The 21,356-nt window shown below is 42.8% G+C and overlaps 1 protein-coding gene across 4 annotated transcripts in view; it reads left to right on the forward strand.

Annotated features, from left to right (window-relative positions):
* The window catches only part of ddx11 (DEAD/H (Asp-Glu-Ala-Asp/His) box helicase 11), an 81,578-nt gene extending 61,877 nt beyond the window's left edge, over positions 1 to 19,701 (forward strand). For 3 of the 4 annotated variants that reach the window (XM_063058304.1, XM_063058303.1, XM_063058305.1), the window contains 6 exons: positions 7,410 to 7,478; positions 10,363 to 10,463; positions 12,994 to 13,078; positions 16,825 to 16,900; positions 17,679 to 17,833; positions 18,002 to 19,701. In XM_063058304.1, the coding sequence (XP_062914374.1) occupies positions 7,410 to 7,478; positions 10,363 to 10,463; positions 12,994 to 13,078; positions 16,825 to 16,900; positions 17,679 to 17,833; positions 18,002 to 18,040 (525 nt within the window). In that variant the 3' untranslated portion in view covers positions 18,041 to 19,701. Of the gene's footprint in view, positions 1 to 7,409; positions 7,479 to 10,362; positions 10,464 to 11,528; positions 11,742 to 12,993; positions 13,079 to 16,824; positions 16,901 to 17,678; positions 17,834 to 18,001 lie in introns of those variants that run through there. The other variant, XM_063058306.1, reaches the window with a different exon arrangement.
* The last annotated feature ends 1,655 nt before the right edge of the window (positions 19,702 to 21,356 follow it).

Here is a 21,356-nt window from a genome sequence, read left to right on the forward strand (position 1 = left end):
GTAAGGCTCCTGTACCTTTTTCCTGATGACAGTAGCGAGAAGAGAGCATGCCCTGGTGGTGGTGGTCCCTGAAGATGAATGCTGCTCTCCTGCTAGAACGTTTCATGTAGATGTGCTCAATAGTGGGGAGGGCTTTACCCATGACGCTCTGGGCCGTATCCACTACTTTTTGTAAGACTTTCTTTTCAAGGGCATTGGCGTTTCCATTCCAGGCTGTAGTGCAGCCAGTCTATATACTCTGCACCACACATCTATAGAAGTTTGTCAAATTTTTAGATATCATTAGACACTAGAATACTACAGCACAGTACAGGCCCTTCAGCCCTTGATGTTGTGCTGACCCATATATTCCTTTAAAAAAAGTACTAAACCCTCACTACCCCGTAATCCTCTTTCTTTCACCCATGTGCCTGTCCAAGAGGCTCTTAAATAACCCTAATATTTTAGCCTCCACCACTATCCCTGGCAAGTCATTCCAGGCACCCACAACCCTCTGTGTAAAAAAAACTTACCCCTGATGTCTCCCCTAACTTTGTACATATGCCCTCTGGTGTTTGCTGTTCGTGCCCTAGGAAACATGTACTGGCTACCCACCCTATCTATGCCTCTCGTAATCTTGTAGACCTCTATGAAGTCCCCTCTCATCCTTCTATGCTCCAAAGAGAAAAGTCCCAGTTCTGTTAACCTTGCCTCATAAGACTTGTTTTCCAATCCAGGCAACATCATGGTAAATCTCCTCTGCACCCTCTCCATAGCTTCCACATCCTTCCTATAATGAGGTGACCAGAACCGAACACAATACTCTAAGTGCGGTCTCACCAGAGATTTGTATAAGTTGCAACATGACCTCTCTACTCTTGAACTCAATCTCCCTAATGAAGCCTAGCATCCCATAGGCCTTCTTAACTATCTTATCAACTTATGCAGCGACCTTGAGGGATGTATGGATTTGAACCCCAAGGTCCCTCTATTCATCCACACTCTTAAGTAACTGACCATTAACCCTGTACTCAGTCTTCTGGTTTGTCCTTCCAAAGTGCATCACCTCACACTTATCTGGATTGAACTCCATTTGCCACTTTTCTGCCCAACTCTGCATCCTGTCTATATCTTCTTGAAACCTTCGACAACCTACAGCTCCATCCACAACTCCTCCAATCTTTGTGTCATCCACAAACTTACTCACCCATTCTTCCGCCTCTTCATCCAGGTCATTTATAAAATCACAAAGAGCAGGGGTCCCAGGACAGATCCTTGCTACACTCTACTAGTCACCGACCTCCAGGCAGAATACTTTCCTTCCACTACTACCCTCTGCTTTCTTCCTGTAAGCCAATTTTTTATCCAAACAGCCAATGTTCCAATGATCCCATGCCTCATTACTTTCTGGATGAGTTTCTTGTGGGGGACCTTGTCAAATGCCTTGCTAAAATCCATGTAGACCACATGTACCGCCCTACCATCAATTTCTTTTGTTACCTCTTCAAAAAACTCAATTAGGCTCATGAGGCATGACCTTCCCTTCACAAACCCATGTTGACAATCCTTGAGTAGACTGTACTTCTCCAAATGCTCGTAGATCCTATCCTTAAGAATCCTTTCTAATAGTTTGCAGACCACTGACGCAAGACTCACTGGTCTGTAGTTCCTAGGATTCTCCCTATTACCTTTTTTAAAAGGAGGGAGCTACATTTGCCATTCTCCAATCCTCCAGCACCTCCCCTGCAGCCAAAGATCATAGCTACTGCTCCAGCGATCTCTTCTCTCACTTCCCACAGCAACCTGGAGTATTTCACATCCGGCCCTGGGGACGACTTATCAGTCTTGATGTTTTTAAGAAGATCCAAAACTTCTTCCTTAATCTCCACGTTGTCCAGCACACAGGTCTGTCACCCTGATCAAGGTCCTTTTCACTTGTGAATACTGAAGCAAAGCATTTAGGACCTCCCCAACCTCCTCCGCCTCCAGGCACATGTTCTCCTTAATCCTACATGCCAAGGCCTTCACATGCCCCCTTCAAGCTCTCCCAAGTCCTTTCTTAAGCTCCTTCCTGGCTACCCTATATTTCTCATGAGCTCCTCCTGCTTCTTATATCTAACATATGCTTCCTTCTTCCTCTTGACGAATTGCCTCACGTGTTTCGTCAGCCACAGTTCCCTTTTCCTACCATTTTTTCCTTGTCTCAGTGGGACAAACCTATCCTGAACCCAGCACAAGTGGTCCCTGAACTTCCTCCACATTACTTCTGTGCTTTCACCCTTGAACATCTGTTTCCAATTTACTCTCGCTAGTTCCTGCCTCATCCCTTCATAGTTAGCCCTTCCCCAGTTAAGCACTTCCCCATTTTGTCTGTTTTAATCCTTTTCCATAGCTATGCTGAAGCTAAGGGAGTTGTGGACACTCTCACCAAAATGCTCCCCCACCAAGAGGTCTGCCATTTGATCAGGTTCATTACCCAGAACTAGATCCAGTATGACCTCTCCTCTCGTTGGCCGGTCCACATACTGTGTCAGGAATCCTTCTTGAACGCACCTGAGAAATTCAGCCCCGTCTATCCCCCTTGCAATCAGGAGGTGCCAGTCAATGAGGAAAGTTGAAATCACCTATAACTACAACCACGTATTTCCCACACCATTCTAAAATCTGCCTGCTTATCTGCTCCTCGGTGTCCCGACGGCTATTTGGGGGCCTACCGACTATTCCCAGCACTGTGATTGATCCCTTCCTATTTCTGACTTCCACCCACACTGATTCAGTGGACACACCCTCTGCAGCATCCTCCCTTTCTATAGCCATGATAATATCCCTGACCAGTAATGCTACTCACCCGCCTTTTCTACCTCCCATCCTATTCCTTTTAAAACATCTAAACCCCAGTACCTGCATCAGCCAATCCTGCCCTTCCTCCAGCCGAGTTTCAGTAACGGCCACAACATCGTAGTTCTACGTACTGATCCATGGTCTAAGTTCATCCCCTTTATTCCTAATACTCCTTGCATTGAAATAGACACATTTCAACCCCTCTAACTGGCTACATTTATGTTTTGTCCCCTGCCTGTCCTTCCTCACCAAGTCAGAACACATAGCATCATGCCCTTGTCCTTCTACCCTAATCTCTGCACTCACATTCTGATTCCCACCCCGCTGCCAAACTAGTTTAAACCCTCCCCAACAGCTCTAGCAAACCTGTCCGCCAGGATATTGGTCCCTTTCCAGTTCAGGTGCAGCCTGTCATTTTTGTACAGAGCAGACCTTCCCCAGAAGAGATCCCAATGATCCAGAAATCTGAAGCCCTGCCCCCTGCACCAACTCTTCAGCCATGCATTCATATCTGCCATAACTTCTTGTTCTTACCCTCTCTGTCTTGTGGCACAGGCAGCAATCCCGAGATTACCACCCTTGAGATCCTGCTTTTTAAACTTCTTTCCTAACTCCCTATATTCCTTCTTCAGGACCTCATCCCTACTCCTATCTATGTCATTGGTCCCCACGTGGACCAGGACATCTGGCTGCTCACCCTCTCTCCTGAGAATACCGAGAACGCGATCCAAGATATCACGGACCCTCGCACCAGGGGGACAACAGACCATCCAGGATTCTCAATCTCTCCTACAGAACCTCTTATCTGTCCCCCTAAGTATCAAATCCCCTATCACTACTGCTGTCCTCTTTTCCCTCCTTCCTTTCTGAGTTGAGGGTCCAGTCTCAGTGCCAGAGACACAACCACTACAACTTGTCCCTCATAGGTTCCCCACCAACAGTATCCAAAATAGTATACTTATTATTGATGGGAATGGCCACAGGGGTGCTCTGCTCTTTCTGTCTATTCTCCGTCCTTCTCCTGACAGTCACCCAGTTACCTGTCTCCTGACTTTTAGGGGTGACTATCGCCCTGAAACTCCAATCTATTACTGCCTCTACCTCCCAAATGATCCAAAGTTCATCCAGCTCCAACTCCCTAACTCGGTTTAACAGGAGCTGCAGCTGGAATCACCTTTTGCAGGTGTAGTCATCAGAGACAATTGTGCTGTCCCTGACTTCCCATATCTTACAATCAGAGCACTGGACTGCCCTATCTACTGCCTCCATTACCAACTCCTAAGTTAATTAAATTAAAGAAACTTACCCAGCCTTACCTCACTGGGAGCAAGCTTATCCTCAGCCTCTGCTCGCCAAAGCCTCGAAGCTCCACTCCTTCACTGGCCACTCTGCTTGAGCTACCCCTCTTTTATTTGTTTGAGCTTTTCAATTTTTGATTGTCCAACCAAGCTGCTTGGTCATCTGCCCTCGATTGCCCAATCAACTGCTTTCTGCTGAGTCTGAGCTATTCAAATCTTGATTGACTTGATTGCACAATCCAACTGCCAAAATCTCTCGCATCAAAGCTCCGCTCCTTCACTGGCCACTCTTCTTCTTCTTTTTTGTTTTATGGCGGTTGGCAACCAGTTTTCAGTGCATTACCGCCACCTGCTAGACTGCTTGTGTTCCTACTAAATATGTCCTGGAGTTCTCTACTTTAGAGAATCTAGTTCAGCCTGCTGTTCTCTATTAGCAACACTCTGTAGTTGCAATTCCTCGTGAATGCTTTATGCACTCATTAGATAATGCCGCAAACTGCTATTCACATGTTTTCGCGTAGTTGCATTACCTCAATTACATTGATTTCATCTACATCACTTGTAAGACTAAAATCATCTTGTTAAAGAATAGTAATTATCGCACGTTATACTTTTAAAATTGCTGTTTTTCCAAGTCTCTGCTTTTTCAGGTTTTCCTTTTCTTGGATCGTAGCCTGCAGTTGTTTACTGAGACCTCGGAGTTCTTCTTCATTTGCTTCCATGTTTTCATTTTATAATCTGAATGTAGATAATTCACTTTGCAACAAGTTCCTTTTCCTTTTGTATCCTTGTAATAATTTCCTCCATTTTCCAATCTCTTTCCTACTCACCGTTGTTCTTGTCGGGTACTTCTATTTGTTGTTGGAGTTCTGCACATTCACCCTGGGCTTCAACCATACAATCTGAGGATTTTCCTTAAGTTCTGAAACATTTCTTAAATTCTTGACCATTTGCGATTAAATATACTGCTATTAAGATTCCATCTTCCCTGCCTGTGAACTGTTGGATCCTCCATTCAGCGTTTCTTTGACTTCTTCCCACCTAATCCCTTTAATACCAAGATACTTTTCTGCAGACTTGACGATAATTTTAATTTTCTCAGTTTTTTCGCTTGTTTGCGCTAAACAATTAATTGCATCCACCGTAAAAAGCACGAAATCCTTTCTACTCATTAATAGTGTATCCTTATTTTTCATATTACAATTCTCACAATTCACTAGTTTATTATTCCCTGTATTTGTTTTCTTGACAGCCATTTTTTCATCAAATTCTTTCACTGCCTCTGCATAACTGATTTCTTGAGTGACTTTTACATACTGTATCTCAGCCGCCTTTTTGCTATAAATGCACCCTCGATAAGCTGCGCTGTGTTCCTCGCCACAATTGCAGCATTTCAGCCTAGCTCCTGCTTCATATTTTCCATATTTATGTTTATCAGCGCATCTCCCACATCTTTGTTTTCCTCTGCAGACCACCGCAATGTGCCTGAATTTCTGACATTTATAGCATCTTAAAGGCGGTGGTATATATATTCTAACCGCATAACACATATACCCTCAGTAAACGTTAGTCAGCAATCTCTCTTCATCAAAGTTAATCATTACCGATAAACTATCACACTTTTTCCAGTTTCTTGTAACTTTCAAACGTTTGGCCTCTATAATTTTTGCTCCTTTTATGTTCTGTTTAATGTCGTCCATAGTAACTTTTGTTGGTATCCCCAAAATAACTCCTCTAGTCCACTTTCTATTGTTGGGTATTGAGCATTGTACTTCTTTGCCATCTATTTTACATAATCTTATCACTTTACCTTGCTGAGCACTATCCTGACAAATCACTAATAGCGATCCATTTCGTAAAATCTTTGCTCCTTTAATCTCGCCTATAATTTTGTTGAGCACCTTCATCAAACGAATCGGGTTCCAATCACCAAAAGACGCCCCATCTTCGCTTAGTTTTATAATTGCTTTAATCTCATCTTCTTTCCATTGTTTTGCTGTCCTGTTTTGATCATCCGCTGACTCCTCAGAGTTTGATATCCCGTACCTCTGCTTTCTTTTCTTCCTCTTTCCATTCCGTTCCTCTTTCCCGCTGACCTCCATCTCGAGTTCACTTCCAGTCTCGCCAAAAACTTCCTTCAACAGCTTGGCTCTTTCCTTAATGTTCCCTCTGCCATTTTCCAGTCACAACTCGACTCTAATCCCACCACTCATTAGGCCTTCCTCACCTCAGCCTCCAATTCGTAACAGCTCCTTCACTGGCCGCTCTGCTTGAGCTACCCCTCTTTATTTATTTGAGCTTTTCAATTTTCAATTGCCCAATCAAACTGCTTGGTCACCTGACCTCGATTGCCCAATCAGCTGCTTTCTGCTGAATCTTCACAAGCTCCTGAGGAATTAGACTTACTGCCGTATTTTCTTTGTAATTGCACTTGCGTGCTGGGCTCAGGACAGGTCCTCTGAAATGATAACACCGAGGAATTTAAAGTGCTGACCCTCTTCATCTCAGATCCTCTGATGAGGACTGGCTCATGGACCTCTGGTTTACTCCTCCTGAAGTCAATGATCAGCTTCTTGGTCTTGCTGACATTGAGTGAAAGGTTGTTGCAGTGGCACCACTCAGCCAGGTTTTCAATCTCCCTCCTATATGCTGATTCGTCATCACCTTTGATTTGACCTACAACAGCAAACTTGAAAATGGCATTGGAGCTGTCCTTAGCCACACAGTCATAAGTGCAAAGCGTGTAGAGCAGGGAGCTAAGCACACAGCCTTGTGGTGTAGCTGTGCTGTTGGAGAATATGGAGGAGATGTTGTTGCCAATCTGAACTGACTGGGGTCTGCAAGAGAAAAAATTCGAAGATCCAATTGCACAAGGAAATATTGAGGCCAAGGTCATGAAGCTTATTCATGAGTTTTGAAGGGATGGATGATGGTATTGAATGCTGAGCTATAGTCAATAAAGAGCATCCTGATGTATGCATCTTTGCTGTCCAGAAGTTCCAGGGTTGAATGAAGAGCCAATGAAATGGTATCTGCTGTGGACTTGTTGCGCTGGTGTGTAGTTTTTCATTTAGTCTACTGTACTTTGTCCACTGTGAATGCCTGCAAGAAAATGAATCTCAGGGCAGTATTTTGTGACATACAAACTTTGATAATAAAATTTACTTTGAACTTTAATATTAATTTGTTGCCACGTGATATTTTTCTGTGTCGCCATTATATAGTTGGATATATTATCAAGGTGCTGTGATTTCTGTTGCCTATAATATTTTCATTTACCTAATAATGCAGATTTTCCAGGAGCCCAAAAAGGCCAGTATGGTGGAGCATGTGCTTTTTGAGTACTCCAGGTGTATCCAGGTATGTACAAACATATGCTGCTATGCATTTGATGTTTCAGGCTTTGATTTTCTGTTTTTGTCTGGTAGAGCATTAAAGAGAATTGCCCACAGAGAGACTCATATTATGTTGACTCTTGAGTGAAAGCTCTTGAACATTTCAGAATATGATTGAGTCTGGCCTGGTTAAAGCATCAACTTATACTCTGGGGGTTGATCCGTGTTGTTGGCTTACAGGACAAGATAGCAGGAGAGAAGTGTGGGCTACTATGTTGAGTCAACGTTGATAGGTATGCCACCACAGTGCTCTGCATTAGAGAGGGAGAATGGGGCGATAATCTAGACTCCTGTTTATGACTGGCATCCACTGTGCTGTAAATAGGTGAGGAGATTGGTGAATCAGAGCAGATTATTTAATTCATGGAGAAACAGGCTGCTGGCAATTATAAGACGGGTCAAAGTGCTAGAAAAGTCAGTAACATAAAATAGCAACTCTGCTTCTCTTTCCGCAGGAGCTATTTCTGCTTTTATTCAATAGTAACTGTAAACCCTTCCAGCTAAAGCTCAGTTCTTAAATAAAAGCGGAAATAGCTCCTGCGGAAAGAGAAGCAGAGTTGCTATTTTATGTTACTGACTTTTCGTTGGAATCAACAAAAGTTAAAAGCAGGCATAGTTTTGCTTAGAGGCGGGAAGAGCAAATGAATGACTTAACTGTCGGCACTGCTGGGTGAAGGCTGGTTAATTGCAATTGATCTGTCTGCAGGAAGTGATGAATGGAAACAGGAGGGGAGAAAGCTGTTGAAACTGAGTTAACAATTGCTAGAAATAATAAATAAAACAATTCTCAAAATAATCAGCAGCTCAGATAGTATCTGGGCAGAAATGAAAACAATTAACGATTGTTGACCTTTATCAGAGCTGACCAGTTCTGAAATAGTCAGCTATCTGAAATTCTTGAATTAATTACGATACCCGGAGGGCAGTGACTTGCTAAGTCAGAAAAGGGTATGTAAACACGAGATTCTGCAGATGCTAGAAATCCATAGCAACGCACACAGAATGCTAGAGGAACACAGTAGGTCAGGCAGCATCAAAGGAGAAGAAAAACAGTCGACATTTCAGGCTGTGACCCTTCTCAGGACTGGAAAGGAAGGGGGCAGAAGCAGAATAAGAAGGTGGGGAGAGGGGAAGGAGCCCAAACTAGAAGGTGATAGGTGAAGCGGAGTGGGTGGGAGAGGGGGCGATGAAGTATGAAGCTGGGGAAAAGTAAAAGGCTGGAGAAGAAGAAATCTGATAGGAGAGGAGTGTAGACCATGGGAGAAAGGGAAGTGGTGGGGGGGGCACCAGGGGAGGTCATAGCAGGTGAGGAGAGAGCTAAGAGGGGGGTCCAAAGTAAGAAATCGAAGAAGGGGAAGAGGGAATGGGGAAAAAGTTACCAGAAGTTAAAGAAATCAATGTTCCTGTCGTCAGGTTGGAGACTACCTAAACGGGATATGGGCAATTGCTCCTTCAGTCTGAGAGTGGCCATGGACCGATGTGTCGGAATGGGAATAAGATTGGAATTAAAATGGTTGGCACTGGGAAATCCTGCTTTTTGCAGATGGAATGAAGGTGCTTGGCAAAGCAGTTCCCCAGTCTATGTCGGGCCTCACCAATGTTGAGGAGGCTGCATCAGGAGCACCGGATATAGTAGATGACCCCAATAGGTTTATGGGTGAAGTGTTGCCTCACCTGGGGCCCTGAATGGAGGTGAATGGGTAGAGGCACTTCTGGCACTTACTTCTGCTCACAGAGGTAAGTGCCAGGAGGGAGATTAAAGGGGAGGGATGAATGGACAAGGAAATCGTAGAGGGAACAATCCCTGCAGAAGGTGAAGATGTATTTGGTGGTAGGGTCCCATTGAAGATGGCGAAAGTTGCAGAGAATGATGTGCTGGATGCAGCGGCTCATGGGGTGGTAGGTAAGGACAAAAGGAACTCTATCCCTTCCAAGGCAGCAGGAGGATAGCATGAATGTGGGTGCCCAGGAAATGGAGAGGACACTGCTGAGGGCAGCATCAATAGTGGAGGGAGGGAAACCCCGTTCTTTGAAGACGGAGATTTCTGATGTTTTGGGAAGGAAAGCCTCATCCTGGGAACATATGTGGCAGAGATGAAGGAACTGAGAAAAGGGAATGCATTCACCATCCTCTCTCTAGTGGTCTCCAAACCACTCATTGGCTCTATTGGTGTAGGGTTCTCAGCATTATTTGTTCTCTTCATTCATCCCCCCTCACTATAGTTTAAAACCTTTGATTTCTGTCTCTTCCCAATTTTGATAAGATAAAAATTGATATATCTAAAACATTAATTTACAGAATCTCTGGAGATCTTGTCTGTTTAGAAACCCAAGTTCTCGTTGAGCATTTGTGTCATTGTTTCATTGTAGAAGTGTTGAGGATGCAAGTCTGAAAGGCCTAGATAGACTGGATGTGGAGAGCATGTTTCATATAGTGGATGAATCTAGGACCAGGGCACAGCCTCAGAATACAAGGGTGTTCCTTTAAAACAGAGATGAGGAGGAATTTCCTTAGAGTAGTGAATCTGTGGAATTCATTGCCATGGGTAGGTGTGGAGACCAAGTTATTGGGTATATGTAAAGCAGAGGTTGATAAGTTCTTGATCAGTAGGGGTGTCAAAAGTTATGGGGAGAGTGCAGGAGATTGCGGTTGAGAGTGATAATAAATCAGCCATGATGGAATGATGGAGCATACTCAATGGGTTGAATGGTCAAGTTCTGCTCCTATGTCTCATGGTCTGTGGTCTTAGGGAATAGAGATTGATCTCTCTTGTTTTGGAGAGGAGAGCAATATTTACAGTACTCTGAAACCCATATCTGCAACAGTAACTGTTTTATTTGACCTCCAGCACTCAAAGCAAACAGCAGGCCCGATCACGGGGGCTCTGCTGCTGTCTGTCGTTGGGGGAAAGATGAGCGAAGGCATCAACTTCTCCGATGATCTCGGCAGGTAGGAATTAACAATTTAATAACTCCAAAATTTTTTATCCAAACCAATCAGAAGTATTACTGGTACTGCACTGCATTTTGCTTTCCCTCTGTATGTGAATGAAGCGAGGGCACCAAGATTAGCCGCTGTGGTTCATTCCTAATGAGATCCAATAAAGGTACTAATGTAGGTCGGTAGCAATATACCAGGAGCACTACTATCAGTAGTAGATCTCCACAGTCACAAATCAATTGTCTGTCAAGTCCTTTATCTGTGTACCTCATCACCATGTTTAGGTTGTACAGGAGGGAATTTTGTCTGCTGAGGAGGCCCTATTGTTTTTCAACTACCAGATGTCTTTTAAACTTCTTGTGAGGGTAGAGTAGGGCTGAGAATGAAGGACACCCATGTCAAGGTAGATTTTCAGTCCGTAAGACTATCAAAGTGTTCCTTCCAGTAGTTGCCCTCTGTTACTGTGCCCTTGATAAGATCTCCTTGGGCTCTTGTTTTAGGATTAAAGTTTAAATGCATGCCATGATTGATAGCTAGATGATAGATTTTCAAGACTTTGCTGACTATCTGCTCTTTCAGATATGATTTGTTTATTGGTCCTGACCTTCAGATGCCTGATCTTGTTTTTCCCAATTGAAGCAAGCTGAATGTTTTGGATTTGTGGTTTATTAGTTTTTAGAACTACGCACAGTCTCATCAAACCATACTTTTCTTCTGGTGAAGAAGCCAAGATCCGCTTCACGGTTGTCCATGTGGTAGGCATTGGACAGATTTCTGCTGATGTTTGTCACCATGAGCAGAGATCGGACTTTCCCTGTAATGATGTTCTGAGTCTGTATAGTCAATGCATTGTCATCTCGATAAGATCCCTTATTGGCTGCCTTTGTCTCCCACCAAATAATTCCTCTAAAGTCCCCTTGACACTTGGAATAACTCTAGCTGTTCCTTGCACTGCTTTGCCTGTGTGGCATAACATGATGGAAAATATTATATCAGGGTCAATTTAACCTGCATCCTAGCAAGATTTATTTATTAGCTTCACTCCATAATTCTTGTCTCTTCTCCTTGGAACAGGGTGAATTGGAGAACTGGTTGTGTCTTTGAGATCATGTTAGTTTTAAAGAGTGACTGTAGGATGAGTAACCAAAGGACATGGTTTAGATATGATTGCAAAAGAACCAAGAAGAGGAACAGTCTTGGCCGGAAAAGTCTGTTCATTAATCCTCTCCATAGATGCTGCCTGACCTGCTGAGTATCTAACATTTTATGGGAGAACATCTTTTTCAGGTAATGTGGATTATGGTTGATACAGTTTCAATTACAGCTCACTAAAGGGATTTGGGTGAATACTTGAGAGAGAAACTGCAGGAAAGTGGAGGAAGAGATGCCTCAGGCCCTGCATAGATATTTCAGAGAACCAGCACAGAACTGATAGGGCTAGCACAGAGTGGTGGTGCAGCTGCGTGGCCCCAGTCATAGCGAGGACTAGGCTTCAAGCTGCAGTGTTCGGTGTTGCTTGTTTACAGCTGCCAGGAGAGAGGCACTAAAGCCAGGGGCAGTGTGAAGTGGCATCCAGACTGGAGTCAGTGTTGCCCCTGCCCCCAGTATTCATTCGGCAGAAGACAAGCTGTATTGTGGTTGACAGTGGATTTCTGCGACATTCATGGACTCGGCCTCAGACTACGGTGTCACCTGGCTACAGCCCCCAGGAGAGAGGTCTCAGAGCCTGTGTGTTCCACGGGAGCTGGTGTGATGCATTATCCAGGCTGGAGTCAGTGCTGACCCCAGTGTTCACTCGGCAGAAGACAAGCTGTATTGTGGTCAACTGCAGATTTCCACGGCATTCATAGACTCGGGGTCTGGACAATTTTTTGGTGTGGTTGTATTTTATTGACATCTTACATTTGCTTGTTATTATGTATGTGTTGTTTGTGCTTTGTGTTGTGTGTGACTGTTTTGCACCTTGGCCCCAGAATAACACTGTCTCGTCTGGCTGTATTAATGAGTATTCATGCATGTTAAAGTGAAAACTAACTTAAATTGAACTGAATAACAGCCTGTATGTTGTTCTGTGATTTCTTTATTCTAATATGGTACTTCACCTATCACTGCTCAAGTTGACTCGGTTACACTTATTTTCGGGATACATCATATTCTTCAGTCTGCACCCACAACTATAATAACTTGCACTAACTTCACTACCATCAATATAGTAAACTCCTGATATGTTTTGTGTAATATTAGCAAATTTAACTCTTCCGCTGCATAAAGATAAAGGACCAGGACTTGAAGGCCACAGAGGGATTTGAAAACTAAGATGCAAGTGTTAAAGTTCAGGACTTGTCATTAGTAAGATGCTGGACATGGAGGCACTTGGTACAGAAATGACTTTCAGCCCTTCTCAGATAACTGATAATTTCCTCTTATTTCCTAGTAGCCCATAACTTTTGTTATCCAAAGTCATTTACATGGCTAGAAAGCAGAGTTTTAGCTGCCTGAGCCAGACTTGATGCATAACATTTACACGTGTCTTTTACAGGTGTGTGGTAATGGTTGGAATGCCATTTCCCAACGTGAACTCACCAGAGCTGCAAGAAAGGATGGCGTACCTGGATAAGACCATGGTATGTTGGGTGGAGCTCAAATACAAACTCCATTTATGGTGGAGAGGCTAAAATAAATGTGTTTAAATTCCCAGACACTGATGGGATCCTGTGTCTCAGCTCTCAACATATTATAGCCGCACACTGAGGATCTCTGGCATCATAAGTGATTTTACTTAATGTCTTGTATTTATGGAGATGCATTAATATTGGCCTTCCATTTTCATCCTGGGCTGAGTTACATGTACTATAGATTTCAAGATCAAAACTAAGCTAATTGCTAATCATTTATTTATCCCATATTTCAACATTTACAATGATGAATCTTGGCACAAAATGTTGAGTGTTTGTTCTTCTCAATAGATTCTGCCTGGCTTGATGAGTTCTTCCAGCATTTTGTGTGTTATTCTCCTCCTTGTGTGCTTTCCCCTGGAGATGTTGAGATAAGTTTATGATGTGTGTTTTCCCCCCAGTAAGGGGAAAAACAGTTGTCCTCGTTTCACAGTGAGAGAGGAGACATAACAAACAACTTGCTGATTTACGATGTTAAAAGTCTGTTGTGTCGCTTTTTCCAAGCTCTGCGCCCAGAGAGTCAGCACCAAAAAGTCAGAGTTCTCCAGAAACACCACCCCAAGCAGCTAACCTGCAGCTCCCGATGTTCCGTGTTCTCCCGCGACACTCCAGTCAGGGGCACCGGCCTAGAATCCGCCCGACCCCAGAGCCACGAAATCCTGGAACCCCGAAGGTGCACTCGTCTTCCAGACTGCGTCCTTGGGATTATCAAAAGCGGCCAGTCATGAGGCCTTGAGAGCGGGTCCCATTCCCGCCAAGAACCAAAGTCAAATTTATTGATATTTTGGAATGAAAGTAGATTATTGACCAGGAAAGATGGGGGGGGGGGGCGGTGGTCAAACAAGTTTAGATGGCTGTGAGTGTGAGGATTTTAGAGGGTTGGGTAAGACACTGGACAGATTTTGAGGGCCAGAGAGTGGTTGGAGGGAGCCCATTCAGTAGAGATCATTGAATGTGAGGTGGAGGGAGTTGAAGGTGATCACTGTAAGAAAAGATAAACCAGGCACTCAGTGTCACAGAAAGAGTCCATCCATTTATCTGTCACTAGAGATGACGTCAACCCCTGTGGTCAAGAGTTGCAACCGTTTCAAGGCACTTGCTGCAATAAAGGTCAGCCCACTGTTAGCTTTCCTAGCTGCCTATCACACATTCGGGTTAACTTTAAATCATTTGTATACAAGGTGAAACAATAACTCTTCCATATTTCTCTGTTTATAAGAAAACTACTTGTGCTAAGCTAAATGACCTCACAGTTTTGTATGTAGAAGATGAGGCTGGAGAGGCTGTTTGTGTGTGAGAAAATACAGCAAGGACGAGAGAGTGCCTCTGTGAGTAATGGAGGGAGAGACATGGGAAGAGTGAGGGAGCTGATGTGATACACTTTCAAAAACCGTATCAGCACAAAATGTTTAAGCAATTCTAAAGTGCCCATCATTGTAAACAAGGCAACAGAAAAGTGGGTTGTCGTTCAAAACATGGAGATAATCTTCTCTGCTATGGTGTTTCATGCCTTCCTTTTTTTATATTTGATTTTGGAAACCATGAAGTGTTTTTGATTGACTCATTTTTACCATTTATAGCCAGGGTGTCTGCCTAGTTCTCAGCTTATTGGTTCCCTGTACAAGAAGTTACAAAAGCAAATGGATTGCAGAAGAGTGCTGATCTCAGTCAGTTCTCTTAGCCATCTCTCTGCTACTGGCAGCAGAGATATTTTCTGTTTCAACCTGCTTTTGTCTATTCTTGCACAAGCTAATTGGGGCAAGGTTGTGATGCTACCATAAAATATTTATTCTTCAGTCTTTTCTGCTTTATACCATTGTGGACTAGTGATAGGTCAATGTGCATGAAGGTAACTATAATTCGTTTATTGTACCTTCAGTTGGTGGCATCTTGTTTATAACCACATTGATTGCTCTGAGCTTTATGAGTGATGTAGTCAGTAACACCTGGTATAGTTTGTCGTGTTACCTGGAAACCCACATGTAGTGACAGGACTATTCTCAAACACAGGGATGACTGGATAATTCCACTCAGTTGAACTGGCAACTGCAATACAGTACCTGTAATCAGAATGAACCACATAATTTACATGTGGAATTTAGTGTAGAAGATTGCCGTGGGTTACAGTGGAAAATTGATAGGATGCAGAGCTGAGCTGAGAAGTCGTAGATGGATTTCAACCCAGAGAAATGTGAAGTGATTCATCTTGTAGGTCATGTCTGAAGGCAGAATACAGGGTTAATGGCAGGACTCTTAGCAGTCCATAGATTCCTCAAAGTAACCGCGCAAGTTGATAGAATGGTTAAGAAGGTGTATAGTGTGTTGGCCTTCATTAATCAGGGGATTGAATTCAAGAGCCACAAAATCATAGACCCATAGAAAACCTACAGCACAATACAGGCCCTTCGGCTCACAACGCTGTGCCACACATGTGCTTACTTTAGAAATTACCTAGGATTACCCAAAGCCCTCTAGTTTCCTAAGCTCCATGTACCTATCCAGGAGTCTCTTAAAAGACTCTATCATATCTGCCTCCACCACCGTCACCAGCAGCCCATTCCACGCACTCACCACTCTCTGTGTAAAACAACTTACCCTTGACATCTCCTCTGTACCTAGTTCCAAGCACTTTAAAACTGTGCCCTCTCGCGCTAGCCATTTCAGCCCTAGGAAAAAGCCTCTATCCACACGATCAATGCTTCTCATGATCTTATACACATCTATCATGTTACCTCTCATCCTCCGCTCCTCCAAGGAGAGAAGGCTGAGTTCACTCAACCTATTCTCATAAGACATGCTCCCCAATCCAGGCAACATCCTTGTAAATCTCCTCTGCACCCTTTCTATAGTTTCCACGTCCTTCCTGTAGTGAGGCGACCAGAACTGAGCACAGTACTCCAAGTGGAGTCTGACCAGAGTCCTATATAGCTGTAACATTACCTTTTGGCTCTTAAACTCAATCCACGATTGATGAAGGCCAATGCACCATATGCCACCTTAACCACAGAGTCAACCTGCGCAGCAGCTTTGATTGTCCTGTGGACTCAGTCCCCAAGATCCCTGTGATCCTCTACACTGCCAAGAGTCTTACCATTAATACTATATTCTGCCATCATATTTGACCTACCAAAATGAATCACCTCACACTTATCTGGGTTAAACTCCATCTGCCACTTCTCAGCCGAGTTTTGCATCCTATCACTGTAACCTCTGAAAACCCTCCACACTCTGCACAACACCCCAACCTTTGTGTCATCAGGAAATTTACTAACCCATCCCCCCATTTACTCATCCAGGTCATTTATAAAAGTCACGAAGAGAAGGGGTCCCAGAACAGATCCCTGAGGCATACCACTGGTCACCGACCTCCACGCAGAATGTAGCTCTATAAAACTCTAGTTAGACTACACTTGGGATATTGTGTTCAGTGCTGGTTGCCTCATTATAGAAAGATTACGGAAGCTTTCGAGAGGGTGCAGGGGAGATTTGATGTTTGGTGTATTGTGACTGTAGAATGTCTGCCTGGTTCCATCTCCAATTCATTAACTGGTATAAGTATTGTAAATCAAGAATATGATAAAAACTAATGTCATTTGTAAATTAATCTATCCAATAGGTTCAGTGAAATAATGTAATCTAAAACAAGCCAAATTAATAAAAGTATTTTCTTGCTGTTGTGCATTTCACTTCCACAGACAAAAAATGATGGAAAGAGTCCAGGAAAAGTATTATTGGAAAACCTGTGCATGAAAGCTGTCAACCAGTCTATAGGTAGGTGACTGTAACGTGGAGGGCAACTCGATTATTGGTATTGGAAAATATTTAGAGCATCAGTGTTGCACAGGTAGGACCCAAATGGAAACAAGGAAGGAAATGGTATGAGGGGGGAACATTACAAAGCAGGGCAAGAGGACAATTGGTTACAGTGGTGTCATATAAGAGGAGCTTTTTCATGGTGAGGCTATCTGCAGTAAACAGGAGGATCATGGTAAGATTCTATAGGAGAAACTTTAAGGTTATGTTGATAGTGATATTCATTAACCTTTTCATTGAGACTGATACAAAATCTGTTCTGGTCATCTTCAGTGTCCCAGTGTAGGTTTTCCCTGGTGACAACAGCATGCTGGTAACTTTTGAGTTTCCATTGGGCTTTCTAGTTCCCTCACACAGCCCAGAGACAGGATTGTTGACAGGTTAATTAGCAAAAGTAAATCACTCCTAGCTTAAGTAAATGGAAGGAGAATCAAGGAGCGTTGATAACGCATGTGAAAGATAACAAGTCATTTGAAAATAGTTGGGAGAATAGAATTGCTGCAAGAGCTGGCATCAGCTCAATGGACTGAACAGCCTGTGGGGAAATTTGGAATTCCACAGTTGCTACTCAAATAATTTTGGCATTGAGCTATTTGAAAGTAGTAATACAAGCCCATGAAGGTCAAAGTGATTTGTGCTATAACACAGTTGCCAAATCTGTGACTTGCCAGACTTGTAGCTTGTTTGATGTGAAACTCTTGCATGTCAATATTCCAGTGTTCATATACTTCTATAGGACGAGCGATCCGCCATCGTGAAGACTATGCTAATATTATGCTCTTGGATCATCGCTATACCCAACCGAGAATTCTTAGCAAGTTGCCAGGTTGGATCAGAGGGCAAACACGGACCGAAGTTTCATTTGGACCTGCCCTTGGAGCTATTGGAAAGGTGGGCATCTGAGATGTAATATTTAATACTTGACAAACTGTAGTGAACTTACCATTGACTAAGTGTTGAATGGATGACTTCAGATATTGTCTAATTTTATCAGTTGGTTAGGAGAAAATTAATGCATTTAAAAAATAATAAATCTCACTAATTTTTGTGTTATTGCAGTTTTTCAGGAATAGGAAGTCCCTTGGAGATGCTATGTGAATGGAAGGACCATCACTGGAAAGGGAGATGCTTATGTTAACTACAACTGATTCATCCTACTTGGCTAGTTACATTCCCCTTCCCCAGTTGTATGACAGTTATACAGAATTGATTCTTATCCTTTCCATTTTGCTTGTCACCTTTCTTCTGCTATTTGATAGGTATTGCGTGCTTTTAAGCACTTGTAAATTAAATATTTATATTCCCTTTTGCTGAAACAAATCATGTAATAAATAATTTAAAGATGGCCTGTGTTCCAGAACCAGCTGTACTTTGAGCCAAGCTGCTCCAGTATTGTTACAACATTGGCATCTACACATCAATGTGAAGAACCTCCGATCTACACCTCATTCGCAAAAGAATATAAATCAACCCAGCTAATTACATTCAAAGAGATGGAAACAGTCATTGACAATGCCAGCAAGTGGTATTTAATCATCAAAAAGCCAGTCACACATGTTGAATTTGTGTTTTAGAACAGTACTGGCCCTTTGGCCCACAATATGCTAACCCTTTCCTCCTACACAGCCCTCCATTTTTGTATAATTCGTGTGCCTATAAATGCTCTTAAGTGTGACTAATGGATCTGCCTCTAACACCACCCCTGACAACACGTTCCACACATGCACCACTATATGTGTGGGGTGGGGGAACTTGCCTCTGACATTTCTTAAAATTATGCCCCCTTGGATTAGCCATTTCCACCATGGAAAAATGTCTCTGGCTGTCCAGACTCTCATCATGAAGTTATACTGCCACAGGGCAGAGTTGTACAGGGTGAGGCAGTACACCCTGTGATGTTTATCTTATTAACACTGAGTACCTAATCTCATTCAATCTTGCCCTCTGAACATGTGCAAACAAAAACGTATGCCCTTGAACAGAAAATCCTCCAAAAAGTAGTGGATATGGCCCAGTCCATCATCAGGGACCCCTCCACCCAGCTCGTACTGTCTTCTTGCTGCGGCCATCAGGAAGAAGGTACTGGAACCTCAGGACTTGCACCACCAGGTTCAGGAATGGTTACGACCCCTCAACCATCAGGCTCTTTAAGCACTGGGGATAACTTAATTTGCTTCATCACTGAAACGTTCCCACAACCTATGGACTCACTTTGAAGGACCCTATCTCATGTTATCAATATTTAATGCTTATTTATTATTATTATTTCATTCTTTCTGTATTTTCAGTTTCTTGTCTTTTGCACATTCGTTGTAGCCCAGTTGGTGTGGTTTTTCATTGGTTCTGTTGGTGCGTGGCCAAGTGGTTAAGGCATTCGTCTAGTGATTTGAAGGGCGCTAGGTCGAGCCTTGGCTGAGGCAGTGTGTGTGTCCTTGAGCAAAGCACTTAACTGCACATTGCTCTGCGACGACACCGGTGCCAAGCTGTATGGGTCCTAATGCCCTTCCCTTGAACCACACCGGTGTCGTGGAGAGGGGAGGCTTGCAGCATGGGCAACTGCTGGTCTTCCATACAACTTTGCCGAGGCCTGCGCCCTGGAAACCTTGCAAGGTGCAAATCCATGGTTTCATGAGACTAACGGATGCCTATATATATGTTATGGTTATTATTCTATTATGGATTTATTGAGTGTGCTTACAAGAAAATGAATCTCAGGGTTGTAAATAGTGACATGTATGTACTTTGATAATAAATTTATTTTGAACTATTGCAATAGGTTGTCAAGTATCCCATTAGTCCTGAACATTAGCTCCACTCTTACATGGGGATGACGTGGGCAATCAAAACCTACTGGAAGTGGCTTTTTAACCACATTTCTATCTGTGTTGCAAATGCCTTTAACTCCAACCCACAGCAATCTATTCAGGCCAAACTTGAAACCAGTCCTGAGAAGTTTAGCAAAGGTAGATTAATCTTAATAAATACTGGTCTCTAACAGACCATAACCTATGGATCAGTCTTTTGGTAATTTCTGCTAATGAGTGAGTTAGTAATGTGGAATGCTTTGAGTTGGGTTTTGAATAATAATTTACATCAAATGAGATTAAACTCATAATTATCACTCTTAATCAGAACCTAAAATTAAAAACAATGAGTTCTAAATTGTTGGATTCTGGTGTTTAAATCCAAAGTTATTTTAGAAGTTAGGAACGAGGCTTCACAATTGTTTTATTAGGAGTTGACAGAACAGTGACAGAAGATCACTGCTACTTGAAGAAGAGAGGAACTAAATATGGCACCTAACATAAAACAGCTATTTCTATACCTAAAGATATTTTTAAATCCATAGATAACAATGGTCCAATTAGAAAATACTTATTCAATACTACAGTGAAATTAACCAATGAGAAAATACTCTCACTTAATGAAAGAACAAAAAAGCTTTCAGAATTATACGTCATATAATCACTAGAGGCATATTAAATTGTTATGTATATAAAGGCTACTTAAGATACAAGCAGATAACTGATTGCTAATCTGCAAAGAAAATGACAATGAAAATTAAACAATCAGATCCAACAAAATGTTTACACAAATTTCCAGAATATAATGGGAGAAGATTTGCCAACTAAAATACAGTTTATAAAGTAATAGCAGCTTGATAGGCTGTGTTTAACAACTGTGTGCAGAGGCTAATGAATATTCCACTTGGATGTCTGCTGCCTCGAAATTGTGTAGTGTGCAATGTTCAGGTCTTGCCCAAGAAGGTGTTAACTTTGTACACATAAGAGGTGATCACATGTAGTCTGTGTGACTAAGACACAGCCAAGGGGGGTGGGTAGTATCTGCATGATGAGAAATAGGATCGTGGAGTTGCGGTGAGCATCACGGTTAGATTAGTTGGTGTGAATCGTTTTATGATCAGGTTGGGTTTCAATGTTATGGTAGTATTGGGGGGAAGGGAGCTGGAAAATGCATCACAAAGGGAAAATTAGTGTAGATCTGGAGACAAGAGACTGCAGATGAAAAATGGAGCTACAAACTCAGATGTTTGATCTGATTTACATGCTGACGGAAATCAATCAGGAGGAAAAGAACAGGTCAAAACTGCATCCAGATAGATTTGCCTGCAGCTGGCTTCTTTAGTCAGTCGCCATGTCTGAGACCTGCTCAGACAGGTGCCTTTTAATTGCAGAGCATGCATTATCAAAGTACCAAAGAGGTAGCCAGAAAGCCATTGTATGTCACTGTAAACAAGGTGTGTGTTCAGGGAGTGTCCAAAGTGCAGACCATTCAGAAGTTAAATTACAGGCATTATAAGTAATAAATGCATGTCAGGAAGCAGAGCTAATATTTTAGGTCAATTACCTTCCATGGGAACTATGATAGGTGAGAAGATAAGCGTGCTTTAAGT

Source organism: Mobula hypostoma, chromosome 9, assembly GCF_963921235.1.
Source record: "Mobula hypostoma chromosome 9, sMobHyp1.1, whole genome shotgun sequence".
Classification (NCBI taxonomy): domain Eukaryota; kingdom Metazoa; phylum Chordata; class Chondrichthyes; order Myliobatiformes; family Myliobatidae; genus Mobula; species Mobula hypostoma.